Genomic DNA, 17607 nt, shown 5'->3' with positions numbered 1-17607 from the left:
TTGGGGGTAGAACAGGTAGGGTTGGAGGTAGAACCGGTATGGTTGGAGGTAGAACAGGTAGGGTTGGGGGTAGAACCGGTAGGGTTGGGGTAGAACCGGTAGGGTTGGGGTAGAACCGGTAGGGTTGGGGTAGAACCGGTAGGGTTGGGGGTAGAACAGGTTGGGTTGGGGGTAGAACCGGTAGGGTTGGGGGTAGAACCGGTAGGGTTGGGGGTAGAACAGGTAGGGTTGGGGTAGAACCGGTAGGGTTGGGGGTAGAACAGGTAGGGTTGGGGGTAGAAGCGGTAGGGTTGGGGGTAGAACAGGTAGGGTTGGGGGTAGAACCGGTAGGGTTGGGGGTAGAACAGGTAGGGTTGGGGGTAGAACCGGTAGGGTTGGGGGTAGAACCGGTAGGGTTGGGGTAGAACCGGTAGGGTTGGGGGTAGAACCGGTAGGGTTGGGGGTAGAACCGGTAGGGTTGGGGGTAGAACCGGTAGGGTTGGGGGTAGAACAGGTAGGGTTGGGGGTAGAACAGGTAGGGTTGGGGGTAGAACAGGTAGGGTTGGGTTGGGGGTAGAACAGGTAGGGTTGGGTTGGGGGTAGAACAGGTAGGGTTGGGGGTAGAACAGGTAGGGTTGGGGGTAGAACCGGTAGGGTTGGGGGTAGAACAGGTAGGGTTGGGGGTAGAACCGTAGGGTTGGGGGTAGAACAGGTAGGGTTGGGGGTAGAACCGGTAGGGTTGGGGGTAGAACAGGTAGGGTTGGGGGTAGAACAGGTAGGGTTGGGGGTAGAACCGGTAGGGTTGGGGGTAGAACCGGTAGGGTTGGGGTAGAACAGGTAGGGTTGGGGGTAGAACCGGTAGGGTTGGGGGTAGAACCGGTAGGGTTGGGGGTAGAACCGGTAGGGTTGGGGGTAGAACCGGTAGGGTTGGGGGTAGAACCGGTAGGGTTGGGGGTAGAACCGGTAGGTTGGGGGTATAACAGGTAGGGTTGGGGGTAGAACCGGTAGGGTTGGGGGTAGAACCGGTAGGGTTGGGGGTAGAACCGGTAGGTTGGGGGTATAACCGGTAGGGTTGGGGGTAGAACTGGTAGGGTTGAGGGTAGAACCGGTAGGGTTGGGTTGGGGGTAGAACCGGTAGGGTTGGGGGTAGAACCGGTAGGGTTGGGGGTAGAACAGGTAGGGTTGGGGGTAGAACCGGTAGGGTTGGGGGTAGAACCGGTAGGGTTGGGGGTAGAACAGGTAGGGTTGGGGGTAGAACCGGTAGGGTTGGGGGTAGAACCGGTAGGGTTGGGGGTAGAACCGGTAGGGTTGGGGGTAGAACAGGTAGGGTTGGGGGTACAACCGGTAGGGTTGGGGGTAGAACCGGTAGGGTTGGGGGTAGAACCGGTAGGGTTGGGGGTATAACCGGTAGGGTTGGGGGTAGAACTGGTAGGGTTGAGGGTAGAACAGGTAGGGTTGGGTTGGGGGTAGAACCGGTAGGGTTGGGGGTAGAACAGGTAGGGTTGGGGGTAGAACCGGTAGGGTTGGGGGTAGAACCGGTAGGGTTGGGGGTAGAACAGGTAGGGTTGGGGGTAGAACCGGTAGGGTTGGGGGTAGAACCGGTAGGGTTGGGGTAGAACAGGTAGGGTTGGGGGTAGAACCGGTAGGGTTGGGGGTAGAACTGGTAGGGTTGGGGTAGAACTGGTAGGGTTGGGGGTAGAACCGGTAGGGTTGGGGGTAGAACTGGTAGGGTTGGGGGTAGAACCGGTAGGGTTGGGGGTAGAACCGGTAGGGTTGGGGTAGAACAGGTAGGGTTGGGGGTAGAACCGGTAGGGTTGGGGGTAGAACAGGTAGGGTTGGGGGTAGAACCGGTAGGGTTGGGTTGGGGGTAGAACCGGTAGGGTTGGGGTAGAACCGGTAGGGTTGGGGTTAGAACCGGTAGGGTTGGGGGTAGAACCGGTAGGGTTGGGGGTAGAACCGGTAGGGTTGGGGGTAGAACCGGTAGGGTTGGGTTGGGGGTAGAACCGGTAGGGTTGGGGGTAGAACCGGTAGGGTTGGGGGTAGAACAGGTAGGGTTGGGGGTAGAACCGGTAGGGTTGGGGTAGAACAGGTAGGGTTGGGGTAGAACCGGTAGGGTTGGGGGTAGAACAGGTAGGGTTGGGGGTAGAACAGGTAGGGTTGGGGGTAGAACAGGTAGGGTTGGGGGTAGAACAGGTAGGGTTGGGGGTAGAACCGGTAGGGTTGGGGGTAGAACAGGTAGAGTTGGGGGTAGAACAGGTAGGGTTGGGGGTAGAACCGGTAGGGTTGGGGGTAGAACAGGTAGGGTTGGGGGTAGAACAGGTAGGGTTGGGGGTAGAACAGGTAGGGTTGGGGGTAGAACCGGTAGGGTTGGGGGTAGAACAGGTAGGGTTGGGGTAGAACCGGTAGGGTTGGGGGTAGAACCGGTAGGGTTGGGGGTAGAACCGGTAGGGTTGGGGGTAGAACTGGTAGGGTTGGGGGTAGAACCTGTAGGGTTGGGGGTAGAACCGGTAGGGTTGGGGGTATAACCGGTAGGGTTGGGATAGAACCGGTAGGGTTGGGGGTAGAACCGGTAGGGTTCCGGTAGGGTTGGGGGTAGAACCGGTAGGGTTGGGGGTATAACCGGTAAGGTTGGGGGTAGAACCGGTAGGGTTCCGGTAGGGTTGGGGGTATAACCGGTAGGGTTGGGGGTAGAACCGGTAGGGTTCCGGTAGGGTTGGGGGTAGAACCGGTAGGGTTGGGGGTAGAACCGGTATGGTTGGGGGTAGAACCGGTAGGGTTGGGGGTAGAACCGGTAGGTTGGGGGTAGAACCGTAGGGTTGGGGGTAGAACTGGTAGGGTTGGGGGTAGAACCGGTAGGGTTGGGGTAGAACCGGTAGGGTTGGGTTGGGGGTAGAACCGGTAGGGTTGGGGGTAGAACCGGTAGGGTTGGGGGTAGAACCGGTAGGGTTGGGGTAGAACCGGTAGGGTTGGGTTGGGGGTAGAACCGGTAGGGTTGGGGGTAGAACCGGTAGGGTTGGGGTAGAACCGGTAGGGTTGGGGTAGAACCGGTAGGGTTGGGGGTAGAACAGGTAGGGTTGGGTTGGGGGTAGAACAGGTAGGGTTGGGTTGGGGGTAGAACCGGTAGGGTTGGGGGTAGAACCGGTATGGTTGGGGTAGAACAGGTTGGGTTGGGGGTAGAACCGGTAGGGTTGGGGGTAGAACCGGTAGGGTTGGGGGTAGAACCGGTATGGTTGGGGGTAGGACCGGTAGGGTTGGGGGTAGAACCGGTAGGGTTGGGGGTAGAACCGGTAGGTTGGGGGTAGAACCGTAGGGTTGGGGGTAGAACTGGTAGGGTTGGGGGTAGAACCGGTAGGGTTGGGGTAGAACCGGTAGGGTTGGGTTGGGGGTAGAACCGGTAGGGTTGGGGGTAGAACCGGTAGGGTTGGGGGTAGAACCGGTAGGGTTGGGGTAGAACCGGTAGGGTTGGGTTGGGGGTAGAACCGGTAGGGTTGGGGGTAGAACCGGTAGGGTTGGGGGTAGAACTGGTAGGGTTGGGGGTAGAACCGGTAGGGTTGGGGGTAGAACAGGTAGGGTTGGGGGTAGAACCGGTAGGGTTGGGGGTAGAACCGGTAGGGTTGGGGGTAGAACCGGTAGGGTTGGGGGTAGAACCGGTAGGGTTGGGGGTAGAACTGGTAGGGTTGGGGGTAGAACTGGTAGGGTTGGGGGTAGAACCGGTAGGGTTGGGGGTAGAACCGGTAGGGTTGGGGGTAGAACCGGTAGGGTTGGGGGTAGAACAGGTAGGGTTGGGGGTAGAACCGGTAGGGTTGGGAGTAGAACCGGTAGGGTTGGGGTAGAACCGGTAGGGTTGGGGGTAGAACAGGTAGGGTTGGGGTAGAACCGGTAGGGTTGGGGGTAGAACCGGTAGGGTTGGGTTGGGGGTAGAACCGGTAGGGTTGGGGGTAGAACAGGTAGGGTTGGGGGTAGAACCGGTAGGGTTGGGGGTAGAACAGGTAGGGTTGGGGGTAGAACCGGTAGGGTTGGGTTGGGGGTAGAACCGGTAGGGTTGGGGGTAGAACCGGTAGGGTTGGGGGTAGAACAGGTAGGGTTGGGGGTAGAACCGGTAGGGTTGGGTTGGGGGTAGAACCGGTAGGGTTGGGGGTAGAACCGGTAGGGTTGGGGGTAGAACCGGTATGGTTGGGGTAGAACAGGTAGGGTTGGGGGTAGAACCGGTAGGTTTGGGGGTAGAACCGGTAGGGTTGGGGGTAGAACCGGTTGGGTTGGGGGTAGAACAGGTAGGGTTGGGTTGGGGGTAGAACCGGTATGGTTGGGGGTAGAACCGGTTGGGTTGGGGGTAGAACCGGTAGGGTTGGGGGTAGAACCGGTAGGGTTGGGGGTAGAACCGGTAGGGTTGGGGGTAGAACCGGTAGGGTTGGGGGTAGAACAGGTAGGGTTGGGGGTAGAACCGGTAGGGTTGGGGGTAGAACTGGTAGGGTTGGGGGTAGAACCGGTAGGGTTGGGGGTAGAATAGGTAGGGTTGGGGGTAGAACCGGTAGGGTTGGGGGTAGAACAGGTAGGGTTGGGTTGGGGGTAGAACCGGTATGGTTGGGGGTAGAACCGGTTGGGTTGGGGGTAGAACCGGTAGGGTTGGGGGTAGAACCGGTAGGGTTGGGGGTAGAACCGGTAGGGTTGGGGGTAGAACCGGTAGGGTTGGGGGTAGAACAGGTAGGGTTGGGGGTAGAACCGGTAGGGTTGGGGGTAGAACTGGTAGGGTTGGGGGTAGAACCGGTAGGGTTGGGGGTAGAATAGGTAGGGTTGGGGGTAGAACAGGTAGGGTTGGGTTGGGGGTAGAACCGGTAGGGTTGGGGGTAGAATAGGTAGGGTTGGGGGTAGAACCGGTAGGGTTGGGGGTAGAACAGGTAGGGTTGGGGGTAGAACCGGTAGGGTTGGGGGTAGAACCGGTAGGGTTGGGGGTAGAACCGGTAGGGTTGGGGGTAGAACCGGTAGGGTTGGGGGTAGAACTGGTAGGGTTGGGGGTAGAACTGGTAGGGTTGGGGGTAGAACCGGTAGGGTTGGGGGTAGAACCGGTAGGGTTGGGGGTAGAACCGGTAGGGTTGGGGGTAGAACCGGTAGGGTTGGGGGTAGAACAGGTAGGGTTGGGGGTAGAACCGGTAGGGTTGGGAGTAGAACCGGTAGGGTTGGGGTAGAACCGGTAGGGTTGGGGGTAGAACAGGTAGGGTTGGGGTAGAACCGGTAGGGTTGGGGGTAGAACCGGTAGGGTTGGGGGTAAAACCGGTAGGGTTGGGGGTAGAACCGGTTGGGTTGGGGTAGAACAGGTTGGGTTGGGGTAGAACAGGTAGGGTTGGGGGTAGAACCGGTAGGGTTGGGTTGGGGGTAGAACCGGTAGGGTTGGGGGTAGAACAGGTAGGGTTGGGGGTAGAACCGGTAGGGTTGGGGGTAGAACAGGTAGGGTTGGGGGTAGAACCGGTAGGGTTGGGGGTAGAACAGGTAGGGTTGGGGGTAGAACCGGTAGGGTTGGGTTGGGGGTAGAACCGGTAGGGTTGGGGGTAGAACCGGTAGGGTTGGGGGTAGAACCGGTATGGTTGGGGTAGAACAGGTAGGGTTGGGGGTAGAACCGGTAGGTTTGGGGGTAGAACCGGTAGGGTTGGGGGTAGAACCGGTTGGGTTGGGGGTAGAACAGGTAGGGTTGGGTTGGGGGTAGAACCGGTATGGTTGGGGGTAGAACCGGTTGGGTTGGGGGTAGAACCGGTAGGGTTGGGGGTAGAACCGGTAGGGTTGGGGGTAGAACCGGTAGGGTTGGGGGTAGAACCGGTAGGGTTGGGGGTAGAACAGGTAGGGTTGGGGGTAGAACCGGTAGGGTTGGGGGTAGAACTGGTAGGGTTGGGGGTAGAACCGGTAGGGTTGGGGGTAGAACTGGTAGGGTTGGGGGTAGAACCGGTAGGGTTGGGGGTAGAACAGGTAGGGTTGGGGGTAGAACCGGTTGGGTTGGGGGTAGAACAGGTAGGGTTGGGTTGGGGGTAGAACTGGTAGGGTTGGGGGTAGAACCGGTATGGTTGGGGGTAGAACCGGTAGGGTTGGGGGTAGAACAGGTAGGGTTGGGGGTAGAACCGGTAGGGTTGGGGGTAGAACTGGTAGGAATGGGGGTAGAACCGGTAGGGTTGGGGGTAGAACCGGTAGGGTTGGGGGTAGAACTGGTAGGAATGGGGGTAGAACCGGTAGGGTTGGGGGTAGAACCGGTAGGGTTGGGGGTAGAACCAGTAGGAATGGGGGTAGAACCGGTAGGGTTGGGGGTAGAACCGGTTGGGTTGGGGGTAGAACAGGTAGGGTTGGGTTGGGGGTAGAACTGGTAGGGTTGGGGTAGAACCGGTAGGGTTGGGGGTAGAACCGGTAGGGTTGGGGGTAGAACAGGTAGGGTTGGGGGTAGAACCGGTAGGGTTGGGGGTAGAACAGGTAGGGTTGGGGGTAGAACCGGTAGGGTTGGGGGTAGAACTGGTAGGGTTGGGGGTAGAACCGGTAGGGTTGGGGGTAGAACAGGTAGGGTTGGGGGTAGAACAGGTAGGGTTGGGGGTAGAACCGGTAGGGTTGGGGGTAGAACAGGTAGGGTTGGGGGTAGAACCGGTAGGGTTGGGGGTAGAACTGGTAGGAATGGGGGTAGAACCGGTAGGGTTGGGGGTAGAACCGGTAGGGTTGGGGGTAGAACTGGTAGGAATGGGGGTAGAACCGGTAGGGTTGGGGGTAGAACCGGTAGGGTTGGGGGTAGAACCAGTAGGAATGGGGGTAGAACCGGTAGGGTTGGGGGTAGAACCGGTTGGGTTGGGGGTAGAACAGGTAGGGTTGGGTTGGGGGTAGAACTGGTAGGGTTGGGGTAGAACCGGTAGGGTTGGGGGTAGAACCGGTAGGGTTGGGGGTAGAACAGGTAGGGTTGGGGGTAGAACCGGTAGGGTTGGGGGTAGAACAGGTAGGGTTGGGGGTAGAACAGGTAGGGTTGGGGGTAGAACAGGTAGGGTTGGGGGTAGAACAGGTAGGGTTGGGGGTAGAACCGGTTGGGTTGGGGGTAGAACTGGTAGGGTTGGGGGTAGAACAGGTAGGGTTGGGGGTAGAACAGGTAGGGTTGGGGGTAGAACAGGTAGGGTTGGGGGTAGAACCGGTAGGGTTGGGGGTAGAACAGGTAGGGTTGGGGGTAGAACCGGTAGGGTTGGGGGTAGAACCGGTAGGGTTGGGGGTAGAACAGGTAGGGTTGGGGGTAGAACCGGTAGGGTTGGGGGTAGAACCGGTAGGGTTGGGGTAAAACAGGTAGGGTTGGGGGTAGAACAGGTAGGGTTGGGGGTAGAACAGGTAGGGTTGGGGTAGAACAGGTAGGGTTGGGGGTAGAACCGGTAGGTTGGGGGTAGAACCGGTAGGGTTGGGGGTAGAACAGGTAGGGTTGGGGGTAGAACTGGTAGGGTTGGGGGTAGAACCGGTAGGGTTGGGGGTAGAACAGGTAGGGTTGGGGGTAGAACCGGTATGGTTGGGGGTAGAACCGGTAGGGTTGGGGGTAGAACCGGTAGGGTTGGGGGTAGAACCGGTAGGGTTGGGATAGAACAGGTAGGGTTGGGGGTAGAACCGGTAGGGTTGGGGGTAGAACCGGTAGGGTTGGGTTGGGGGTAGAACCGGTAGGGTTGGGGGTAGAACAGGTAGGGTTGGGGGTAGAACAGGTAGGGTTGGGGGTAGAACCGGTAGGGTTGGGGTAGAACCGGTAGGTTGGGGGTAGAACCGGTAGGGTTGGGGGTAGAACAGGTAGGGTTGGGGGTAGAACTGGTAGGGTTGGGGGTAGAACCGGTAGGGTTGGGGGTAGAACAGGTAGGGTTGGGGGTAGAACCGGTAGGGTTGGGGGTAGAACCGGTAGGGTTGGGGGTAGAACCGGTAGGGTTGGGGGTAGAACCGGTAGGGTTGGGGGTAGAACCGGTAGGGTTGGGGGTAGAACCGGTAGGGTTGGGGGTAGAACCGGTAGGGTTGGGGTAGAACAGGTAGGGTTGGGGTAGAACCGGTAGGGTTGGGGGTAGAACAGGTAGGGTTGGGGGTAGAACAGGTAGGGTTGGGGGTAGAACAGGTAGGGTTGGAGGTAGAACCGGTAGGGTTGGGGGTAGAACAGGTAGGGTTGGGGGTAGAACCGGTAGGGTTGGGATAGAACAGGTAGGGTTGGGGGTAGACCGGTAGGGTTGGGGGTAGAACCGGTAGGGTTGGGTTGGGGGTAGAACCGGTAGGGTTGGGGGTAGAACAGGTAGGGTTGGGGTAGAACAGGTAGGGTTGGGGGTAGAACCGGTAGGGTTGGGTTGGGGGTAGAACTGGTAGGGTTGGGGGTAGAACAGGTAGGGTTGGGGTAGAACAGGTAGGGTTGGGGGTAGAACCGGTAGGGTTGGGGGTAGAACCGGTATGGTTGGGGGTAGAACCGGTAGGGTTGGGGGTAGAACAGGTAGGGTTGGGGGTAGAACCGGTAGGGTTGGGGTAGAACAGGTAGGGTTGGGGTAGAACAGGTAGGGTTGGGGGTAGAACCGGTAGGGTTGGGGGTAGAACAGGTAGGGTTGGGGTAGAACCAGTAGGGTTGGGGGTAGAACCGGTAGGGTTGGGGGTAGAACAGGTAGGGTTGGGGTAGAACAGGTAGGGTTGGGGTAGAACAGGTAGGGTTGGGGGTAGAACCGGTAGGGTTGGGGGTAGAACAGGTAGGGTTGGGGTAGAACCAGTAGGGTTGGGGGTAGAACCGGTAGGGTTGGGGGTAGAACAGGTAGGGTTGGGGGTAGAACAGGTAGGGTTGGGGTAGAACAGGTAGGGTTGGGGGTAGAACCGGTAGGGTTGGGGGTAGAACCGGTAGGGTTGGGGTAGAACCGGTAGGGTTGGGGTAGAACCGGTAGGGTTGGGGGTAGAACCGGTAGGGTTGGGGGTAGAACCGGTAGGGTTGGGGGTAGAACCGGTAGGGTTGGGGGTAGAACCGGTAGGGTTGGGGGTAGAACCGTTAGGGTTGGGGGTAGAACTGGTAGGGTTGGGGGTAGAACCGGTAGGGTTGGGGGTAGAACAGGTAGGGTTGGGGGTAGAACCGGTAGGGTTGGGTTGGGGTAGAACCGGTAAGGTAGGGTTGGGGGTAGAACCGGTAGGGTTCCGGTAGGTTCGGGTACAACAGCCGTGCGTACCTGGGGTTTGGAGTTGCTGCGTTCCTGGAAACTAGCTTGCCGGCCCAGGGTGCTGCGCTGGGGGGTCGGGTCGTGGTTCAGACTGAGGGTGGAGCCCGACATGATGGTCGCCTGAAACAAAACCGGGACCGTCAGGTATCAGTCACATACCCAACAGTCAGATACCCAACAGTCAGATACCCAACAGTCAGATACCCAACAGTCAGATACCCAACAGTCACATACCCAACAGTCAGATACCCAACAGTCAGATACTCAACAGTCAGATACCCAACAGTCACATACCCAACAGTCAGATACTCAACAGTCAGATACCCAACAGTCAGATACCCAACAGTCAGATACTCAACAGTCAGATACTCAACAGTCAGATACCCAACAGTCAGATACTCAACAGTCAGATACTCAACAGTCAGATACTCAACAGTCAGATACTCAACAGTCAGATACCCAACAGTCAGATACTCAACAGATACCCAACAGTCACATACCCAACAGTCAGATACCCAACAGTCAGATACTCAACAGTCAGATACTCAACAGTCAGATACTCAACAGTCAGATACCCAACAGGTACCCAACAGTCACATACCCAACAGTCAGATACCCAACAGTCAGATACTCAACAGTCAGATACCCAACAGTCAGATACTCAACAGTCAGATACTCAACAGTCAGATACTCAACAGTCAGATACCCAACAGTCAGATACCCAACAGTCACATACCCAACAGTCACATACCCAACAGTCAGATACCCAACAGTCACATACCCAACAGTCACATACCCAACAGTCAGATACTCAACAGTCACATACTCAACAGTCACATACCCAACAGTCAGATACCCAACAGTCACATACCCAACAGTCAGATACCCAACAGTCAGATACCCAACAGTCAGATACCCAACAGATACCCAACAGTCAGATACTCAACAGTCACATACTCAACAGTCACATACCCAACAGTCACATACCCAACAGATACCCAACAGTCAGATACTCAACAGTCAGATACCCAACAGTCAGATACTCAACAGTCAGATACCCAACAGTCAGATACTCAACAGTCAGATACCCAACAGTCAGATACTCAACAGTCACATACTCAACAGTCAGATACCCAACAGTCAGATACTCAACAGTCAGATACCCAACAGTCAGATACCCAACAGTCAGATACTCAACAGATACCCAACAGTCGGATACCCAACAGTCAGATACTCAACAGTCAGATACCCAACAGTCAGATACCCAACAGTCAGATACCCAACAGTCACATACCCAACAGTCAGATACCCAACAGTCAGATACTCAACAGTCAGATACCCAACAGTCAGATACCCAACAGTCACATACCCAACAGTCAGATACCCAACAGTCAGATACTCAACAGTCAGATATCCAACAGTCAGATACCCAACAGTCAGATACTCAACAGTCAGATACTCAACAGATACTCAACAGTCAGATACTCAACAGTCAGATACTCAACAGTCAGATACCCAACAGTCAGATACCCAACAGTCAGATACTCAACAGTCAGATACTCAACAGTCAGATACCCAACAGATACCCAACAGTCAGATACTCAACAGTCAGATACCCAACAGTCAGATACTCAACAGTCAGATACCCAACAGTCAGATACCCAACAGTCACATACCCAACAGTCAGATACCCAACAGTCAGATACCCAACAGTCAGATACTCAACAGTCAGATACCCAACAGTCAGATACCCAACAGTCAGATACCCAACAGTCAGATACCCAACAGTCAGATACTCAACAGTCAGATACCCAACAGTCAGATACTCAACAGTCAGATACCCAACAGTCACATACCCAACAGTCAGATACTCAACAGTCAGATACCCAACAGTCAGATACCCAACAGTCAGATACTCAACAGTCAGATACCCAACAGTCAGATACCCAACAGTCACATACCCAACAGATACTCAACAGTCAGATACTCAACAGTCAGATACCCAACAGTCAGATACTCAACAGATACCCAACAGTCAGATACCCAACAGTCAGATACCCAACAGTCAGATACTCAACAGATACCCAACAGTCAGATACCCAACAGTCAGATACTCAACAGTCAGATACCCAACAGTCAGATACTCAACAGTCAGATACCCAACAGTCAGATACTCAACAGATACCCAACAGTCAGATACCCAACAGTCAGATACCCAACAGTCAGATACTCAACAGTCAGATACCCAACAGTCAGATACCCAACAGTCAGATACCCAACAGTCAGATACTCAACAGTCAGATACTCAACAGTCACATACTCAACAGTCAGATACCCAACAGATACCCAACAGTCACATACCCAACAGTCAGATACCCAACTGATACCCAACAGTCAGATACTCAACAGTCACATACTCAACAGTCAGATACCCAACAGATACCCAACAGTCACATACCCAACAGTCAGATACCCAACTGATACCCAACAGTCACATACCCAACAGTCACATACCCAACAGTCAGATACTCAACAGTCAGATACCCAACAGTCAGATACCCAACAGATACTCAACAGTCACATACCCAACAGTCAGATACTCAACAGATACTCAACAGTCAGATACCCAACAGTCAGATACCCAACAGTCAGATACCCAACAGTCAGATACTCAACAGATACTCAACAGTCAGATACCCAACAGTCAGATACCCAACAGTCAGATACCCAACAGTCAGATACTCAACAGATACCCAACAGTCAGATACCCAACAGTCAGATACCCAACAGTCAGATACTCAACAGTCAGATACCCAACAGTCAGATACCCAACAGTCACATACCTAACAGTCAGATACCCAACAGTCACATACCTAACAGTCAGATACCCAACAGTCACATACCTAACAGTCACATACCCAACAGTCACATACCCAACAGTCAGATACCCAACAGTCAGATACTCAACAGTCAGATACCCAACAGATACCCAACAGTCAGATACTCAACAGTCAGATACTCAACAGTCAGATACCCAACAGTCAGATACTCAACAGTCAGATACTCAACAGTCACATACCCAACAGTCAGATACTCAACAGGCAGATACCCAACAGTCAGATACCCAACAGTCACATACCCAACAGTCAGATACTCAACAGTCACATACCCAACAGTCAGATACTCAACAGTCAGATACTCAACAGTCAGATACTCAACAGTCAGATACTCAACAGTCAGATACCCAACAGTCACATACCTAACAGTCACATACCCAACAGGCACATACCCAACAGTCAGATACCCAACAGTCAGATACTCAACAGTCAGATACCCAACAGATACCCAACAGTCAGATACTCAACAGTCAGATACTCAACAGTCAGATACCCAACAGTCAGATACTCAACAGTCAGATACTCAACAGTCAGATACCCAACAGTCAGATACCCAACAGTCAGATACCCAACAGTCAGATACTCAACAGTCAGATACTCAACAGTCAGATACTCAACAGTCACATACTCAACAGTCAGATACCCAACAGTCAGATACTCAACAGTCACATACCCAACAGTCAGATACTCAACAGTCAGATACTCAACAGTCAGATACCCAACAGTCAGATACTCAACAGTCACATACCCAACAGTCACATACCCAACAGTCAGATACCCAACAGTCAGATACCCAACAGTAAGATACTCAACAGTCAGATACTCAACAGTCACATACCCAACAGTCAGATACCCAACAGTCACATACTCAACAGTCAGATACTCAACAGTCAGATACTCAACAGTCAGATACCCAACAGTCAGATACCCATTCAGACAGTCAGATATATATGGAAAGATCCTAGAAACAGCCTGTATTGTAATAGACGCTATATAAATTAAATGTAGTTGAATTGAATTGAAAGCTTCCGTTTTAGACTTTACTTCAGGTTTTAAGTTAGCATTTCACTTCAGTCCAAATCTTGTCATGTCACTCAAAAGAGGTTCAGTTCAGCCAAACAGAAGCCAGCGCTCATTAGAAACATGCTAGCGCACGGAAGAGAAAGATTAAAAAGGCCTGTAGCACCCTATAATGTAATAATTTCACCCTATAATGTAATAATTTCCTATAATGTAATAATTTTCTGAAAATGTAATAAAATTTGCACTTAACTCAATGGAAAATGTAATAAAATCCAATAATGTAATAACTTCACCAATAATGTAATAAAATATCCCGACTGATAATGTAATAACATTTTTACCGATAATGTAATACCTTATTACGTTATTGAGAATTTATTACATTTTCAGGTGGGTCTTTTTTTTTTTTTTTCCAAAACTGATAATGTAATACTTGACAAATAATGTAATATGTTCATTTTCAGTCCGGAGTTCTACATTATGTGTTTTAAGAATCTAAGAATGTTTTATCTGCTGGATTTGAAACAGCAGAATGAATATTGGCTTAAATTACAGACTTTTAGTTCCTTGTAATAAATTCCCAATAACGTAATAAGGTATTACATTATTGGGCTTTATTACATTTTCGATTGAGTTAAGTGCAAATTTTATTACATTTTCAAGAAATTATTACATTATAGGGTGAATTTTCTACATTATAGGACATTTTTACATTATAAGGTGCTACAAGGCCTAACAAGCTGCAACAACATGCCTAGTTCAAACTGACTGATGCAACAAAGTTCTGCCACAACAACGTCTGCTGTTAAATCAGAGAAGCATTAGAACTAGTGTTTGACACGAGGAGGACGAGCTGCTGTTAGATCAGAGAAGCATTAGAACTAGGGTTTGACACGAGGAGGACGAGGTTAGTACGAGGAGGAAGACGATACCAGAGGGACCAGCTGCATCTCCTTCCCAGACTCCTGGAAGAGACGGATTCATTTCTCTGATTCACTGCTGCTTTTCCACAGAAACAGATCAACCGTTCACAAATACCACAAATACACTACAGTACTTCCAGTTTTACTGCTGTGGTCTGGACTGTACTACAGCGTTCAAGGCTATCAATGTTCAAACTAATCTGATCACATTTCATGAAGTTCCATCCAAATCTGCACTTAGAACATTCCAGAGTCACAACCTGCTGCAGCAAAGTCCTACAAACATCTGCCAAACACCTCGTTTACGCCGACTCTGATCGTAGTACGTCTCAGAAATGGACAAATACAACATTGGATGAGGAACAGCATGCAACTCCTTTACTGTACCAGAATTTATTCAATAAAAAATAAGACAAAAAGAAAAGTAAAACTATTTGAGTAAAAAGAAACAGTAAAAAGTTAGAAATGTATAAGTCAAAAGTCGGTTACGGAATGCGGGCGGGGGGTTTGGTCTACCTTGGCAGAAAATAGAGGTGATCAGAGTTTATGCCTTTCCTAAAATACAGGCTTTATGACCAGCAACAGGGGAGATGCCAGGATGTAAGGATGGAGCCCTGTGGCACCCCTAACCCTGTTGCCAGATCATGTGATCTGGACACTCGTCCTTGCCAAGAAAAAACCCTTTCATGATGTACCTTTGGTGAAGAAGTGGTTTTAAATTGTACCAGGTTCCACATGTTACCATGGTTACACGTGTTAGCATGGTTACGGCGGTAGTTTAGGGTTATGGTAGTTTTACGGTAGATTCCCACCTCCAGCTCCCGCAGGATGCCGCTCTGGCCACACGTCTCCAGATCCTCCAGAGCCTGAGACCAGAAGTTCTCCTCCTGCTCCGGGTCGGTCCCGTCATGTCCTACAGAGAACCTGCAGGTAAGAGATCAGCCAATCAGAGAGAGGAAACCGGGTCGGCCCCGTCATGTCCTACAGAGAACCTGCAGGTAAGAGATCAGCCAATCAGAGAGAGGAAACCGGGTCGGTCCCGTCACGTCCTACAGAGAACCTGCAGGACATGACGGGACCGACCCAGACCACGTCCTGGTCCGGGTCGGTCTCGTCATGTCCTACAGAGAACCTGCAGATAAGAGATCAGCCAATCAGAGAGAGGAAACACACGAGTCAGACTGGATTAGACTGGATTACATTGGGTCAGACTGGGTCAGACTTGGGAATCTTAGGTGAAAGTGGATCATAAAGGGCCAATCTGGGTAGGAATGGGTTGGACTGGTTCATACTGGGTCAGACAAGGTTGGACTGGGTCAGAGTGGATCATACTGGGTCATACTGGGTCAATCCGGGTCGGGTTACCTGCTGTCAGAGATCAGCCCGGTCGGTAATCTAGAGCCGCTGCAGAAAGACACAGCTGTTAGCGTTAGCGCCATGCTGTTAGCGTTAGCGCCATGCTAAACAATCCATGGTTCTGAATGGATGCTAGTTAAAGATGCTAACTCGCTAAGTCCGTGAAGGCGCCAGAGTTTGAGCATGTTCTTATGAACCTTGTAATGGGAAATTTTAGTATAACATATATATTTTGTCTTGTTTGCTTTAAGACTAAAGCACAAATCCTGTTTTCAAGTGAACATTGCTATGCCGCCGAGGTCAAGCTCTCTGACACAGAGCCGGTGGAATTTCTCCCTATCAGGCGGTGGAGCAGGTTGAGCGTCAGGGGCCATATTTTGTCTTTTGTTTTAAGCTGGAACTATAAGATAGGACGTCTCTAAACATCTTCAGCTCACTCATGGCTGACTGCTCGTCTGATCAGCAGCCCTGTGTGACTCCATTCATGAATGCTTTTATTAAAACTCCAGAAAGACACTGACGTGTCCTGACATTCTTTTTTGAACACTTTATTGAACGAACAACAATTTTTGCCACCACAATCTGGCGACCACGAAGGGACCCCATCTGTGAGCAGATTTTTTTCTTCTGGACCGAAGGTGACTAAAGTGCACACAACGAGAGTTTGGGCTTTCAGGAAAACCTGGTACTCCCCCATCAAGGAAGGTGGAGAAGAGGGCCTGACGTCCGGAGGATTTGAGAATCCCCTCACAGATTGGGGTCTAGTGAACTCGGTGGCTACAGAAAACACATCGCTGTTCTTTCGGGTGAGTTTTGAGGAAAGAAACGACCGAATAAATTGCGCGGAAGTCTCCGTACTACCTACTGAATTGAAGGCAGGGTTTTGAGTCAGGCCACTTTTCTCTCAGTTCTGCATCATTCACCTTCTAGTGGAACAGAGAATATTCAGTGTCTCTGTCAACATCTGCAAATATAACAGCTAATAAAATGAATAACCCAGATTATTTAGTGTTTGGACAAGCTGCGGGAGGTATTCTGAACCCGACCGCTGTTCTTGTAAACTAGGTCAGCGGTTTTCAGGGTCAGGGTTAACCCTCAGTGAGTTATAGGTGGTCAGGGTTAGGGTTAGGGTTAACCACTAGTAACAGGGTTAGGGTTAACCACTAGTAACAGGGTTAGGGTTAACCACTAGTAACAGGGTTAGGGTTAACCACTAGTAACAGGGTTAGGGTTAACCACTAGTAACAGGGTTAGGGTTAACCACTAGTAACAGGGTTAGGGTTAACCACTAGTAACAGGGTTAGGGTTAACCACTAGTAACAGGGTTAGGGTTAACCACTAGTAACAGGGTTAGGGTTAACCACTAGTAACAGGGTTAGGGTTAACCACTAGTAACAAGGTTAGGGTTAACCACTAGTAACAGGGTTAGGGTTAACCACTAGTAACAGGGTTAGGGTTAACCACTAGTAACAGGGTTAGGGTCAGGGTTAACCACTAGTAACAGGGTTAGGGTTAACCACTAGTAACAGGGTTAGGGTTAACCACTAGTAACAGGGTTAGGGTTAACCACTAGTAACAGGGTTAGGGTTAACCCTCAGTGAATTATAGGTGTGTCCAGCTAGAACCAGTTCTCTCACCCCCCCGGTCCTCGCACCCCCCGGTCCACTCACCCCCCCGGCGGCGGCCGGTCCCAGTCGTCATCACTCAGGTCTGACAGCTGATTGGTTCTCTGGTCTGACAGCTGATTGGTTCTCTGGCGAGCAGCAGGTTGGATGTTGCTGATCTTGACGTTTCTCCACTCGTGGAAGGTGTAGGGAGACGACTGGAACGGTGGAGCTGGGGACAGAGGTGGAGCTGTGAGGTTAATCAACCTTTAAACTTGTTTTTGTCCTTATGAAACTGTCACATACTTTATTAACAGATGTTACAATGCCCCTTCCTGATCTACCCAGGATTTTGGACTGTTCTGGTGACATCTGTCTACTGTAGTGTCATGATTTCAATCACACGTTGTCACTTCCACCCATTGTTCACTGTTCACAAGTTTCTTAATAAAAGCATCATGCAGGAGGAGGAACTTTGGGGAAGCTCAGGAGTTCTCAAAACCAAACTGTCAAAACGGAAACTTATGGGCTGAACTAAACTTAAAGTTAAAATAACTGGCTAAAATGACAAACACGTGACAAACACGTTAAGCTGAGACTTATTTGCGAGCCTAAAATAATTTCCAAAGACTCTTAGTCTACGGGAGACGTCCCTAAAACTAGGATAAAAAAT

The 17607-nt window shown here is 52.0% G+C and overlaps 1 protein-coding gene across 1 annotated transcript in view; it reads right to left on the bottom strand.

The window, feature by feature from the left end:
• grip1 (glutamate receptor interacting protein 1) overlaps positions 1 to 17607 on the bottom strand; it is a 128877-nt gene that overhangs the window by 5419 nt on the left and 105851 nt on the right. Inside the window, exons 20-24 of the mRNA XM_061714321.1 lie at positions 17001 to 17166; positions 15340 to 15378; positions 14787 to 14898; positions 13984 to 14016; positions 9141 to 9251 (exon numbers count right to left, since the gene is read on the bottom strand). Coding sequence (XP_061570305.1) covers positions 9141 to 9251; positions 13984 to 14016; positions 14787 to 14898; positions 15340 to 15378; positions 17001 to 17166 — 461 coding nt within the window. The remainder of the gene's footprint in view (positions 1 to 9140; positions 9252 to 13983; positions 14017 to 14786; positions 14899 to 15339; positions 15379 to 17000; positions 17167 to 17607) is intronic.

This window comes from Cololabis saira, chromosome 23, assembly GCF_033807715.1.
Source record: "Cololabis saira isolate AMF1-May2022 chromosome 23, fColSai1.1, whole genome shotgun sequence".
NCBI classification, from domain to species: Eukaryota; Metazoa; Chordata; class Actinopteri; order Beloniformes; family Belonidae; genus Cololabis; species Cololabis saira.
The sequence above is the reverse complement of the archived record's forward strand: the minus strand, read 5'-3'. Positions and strand labels throughout refer to the sequence as shown.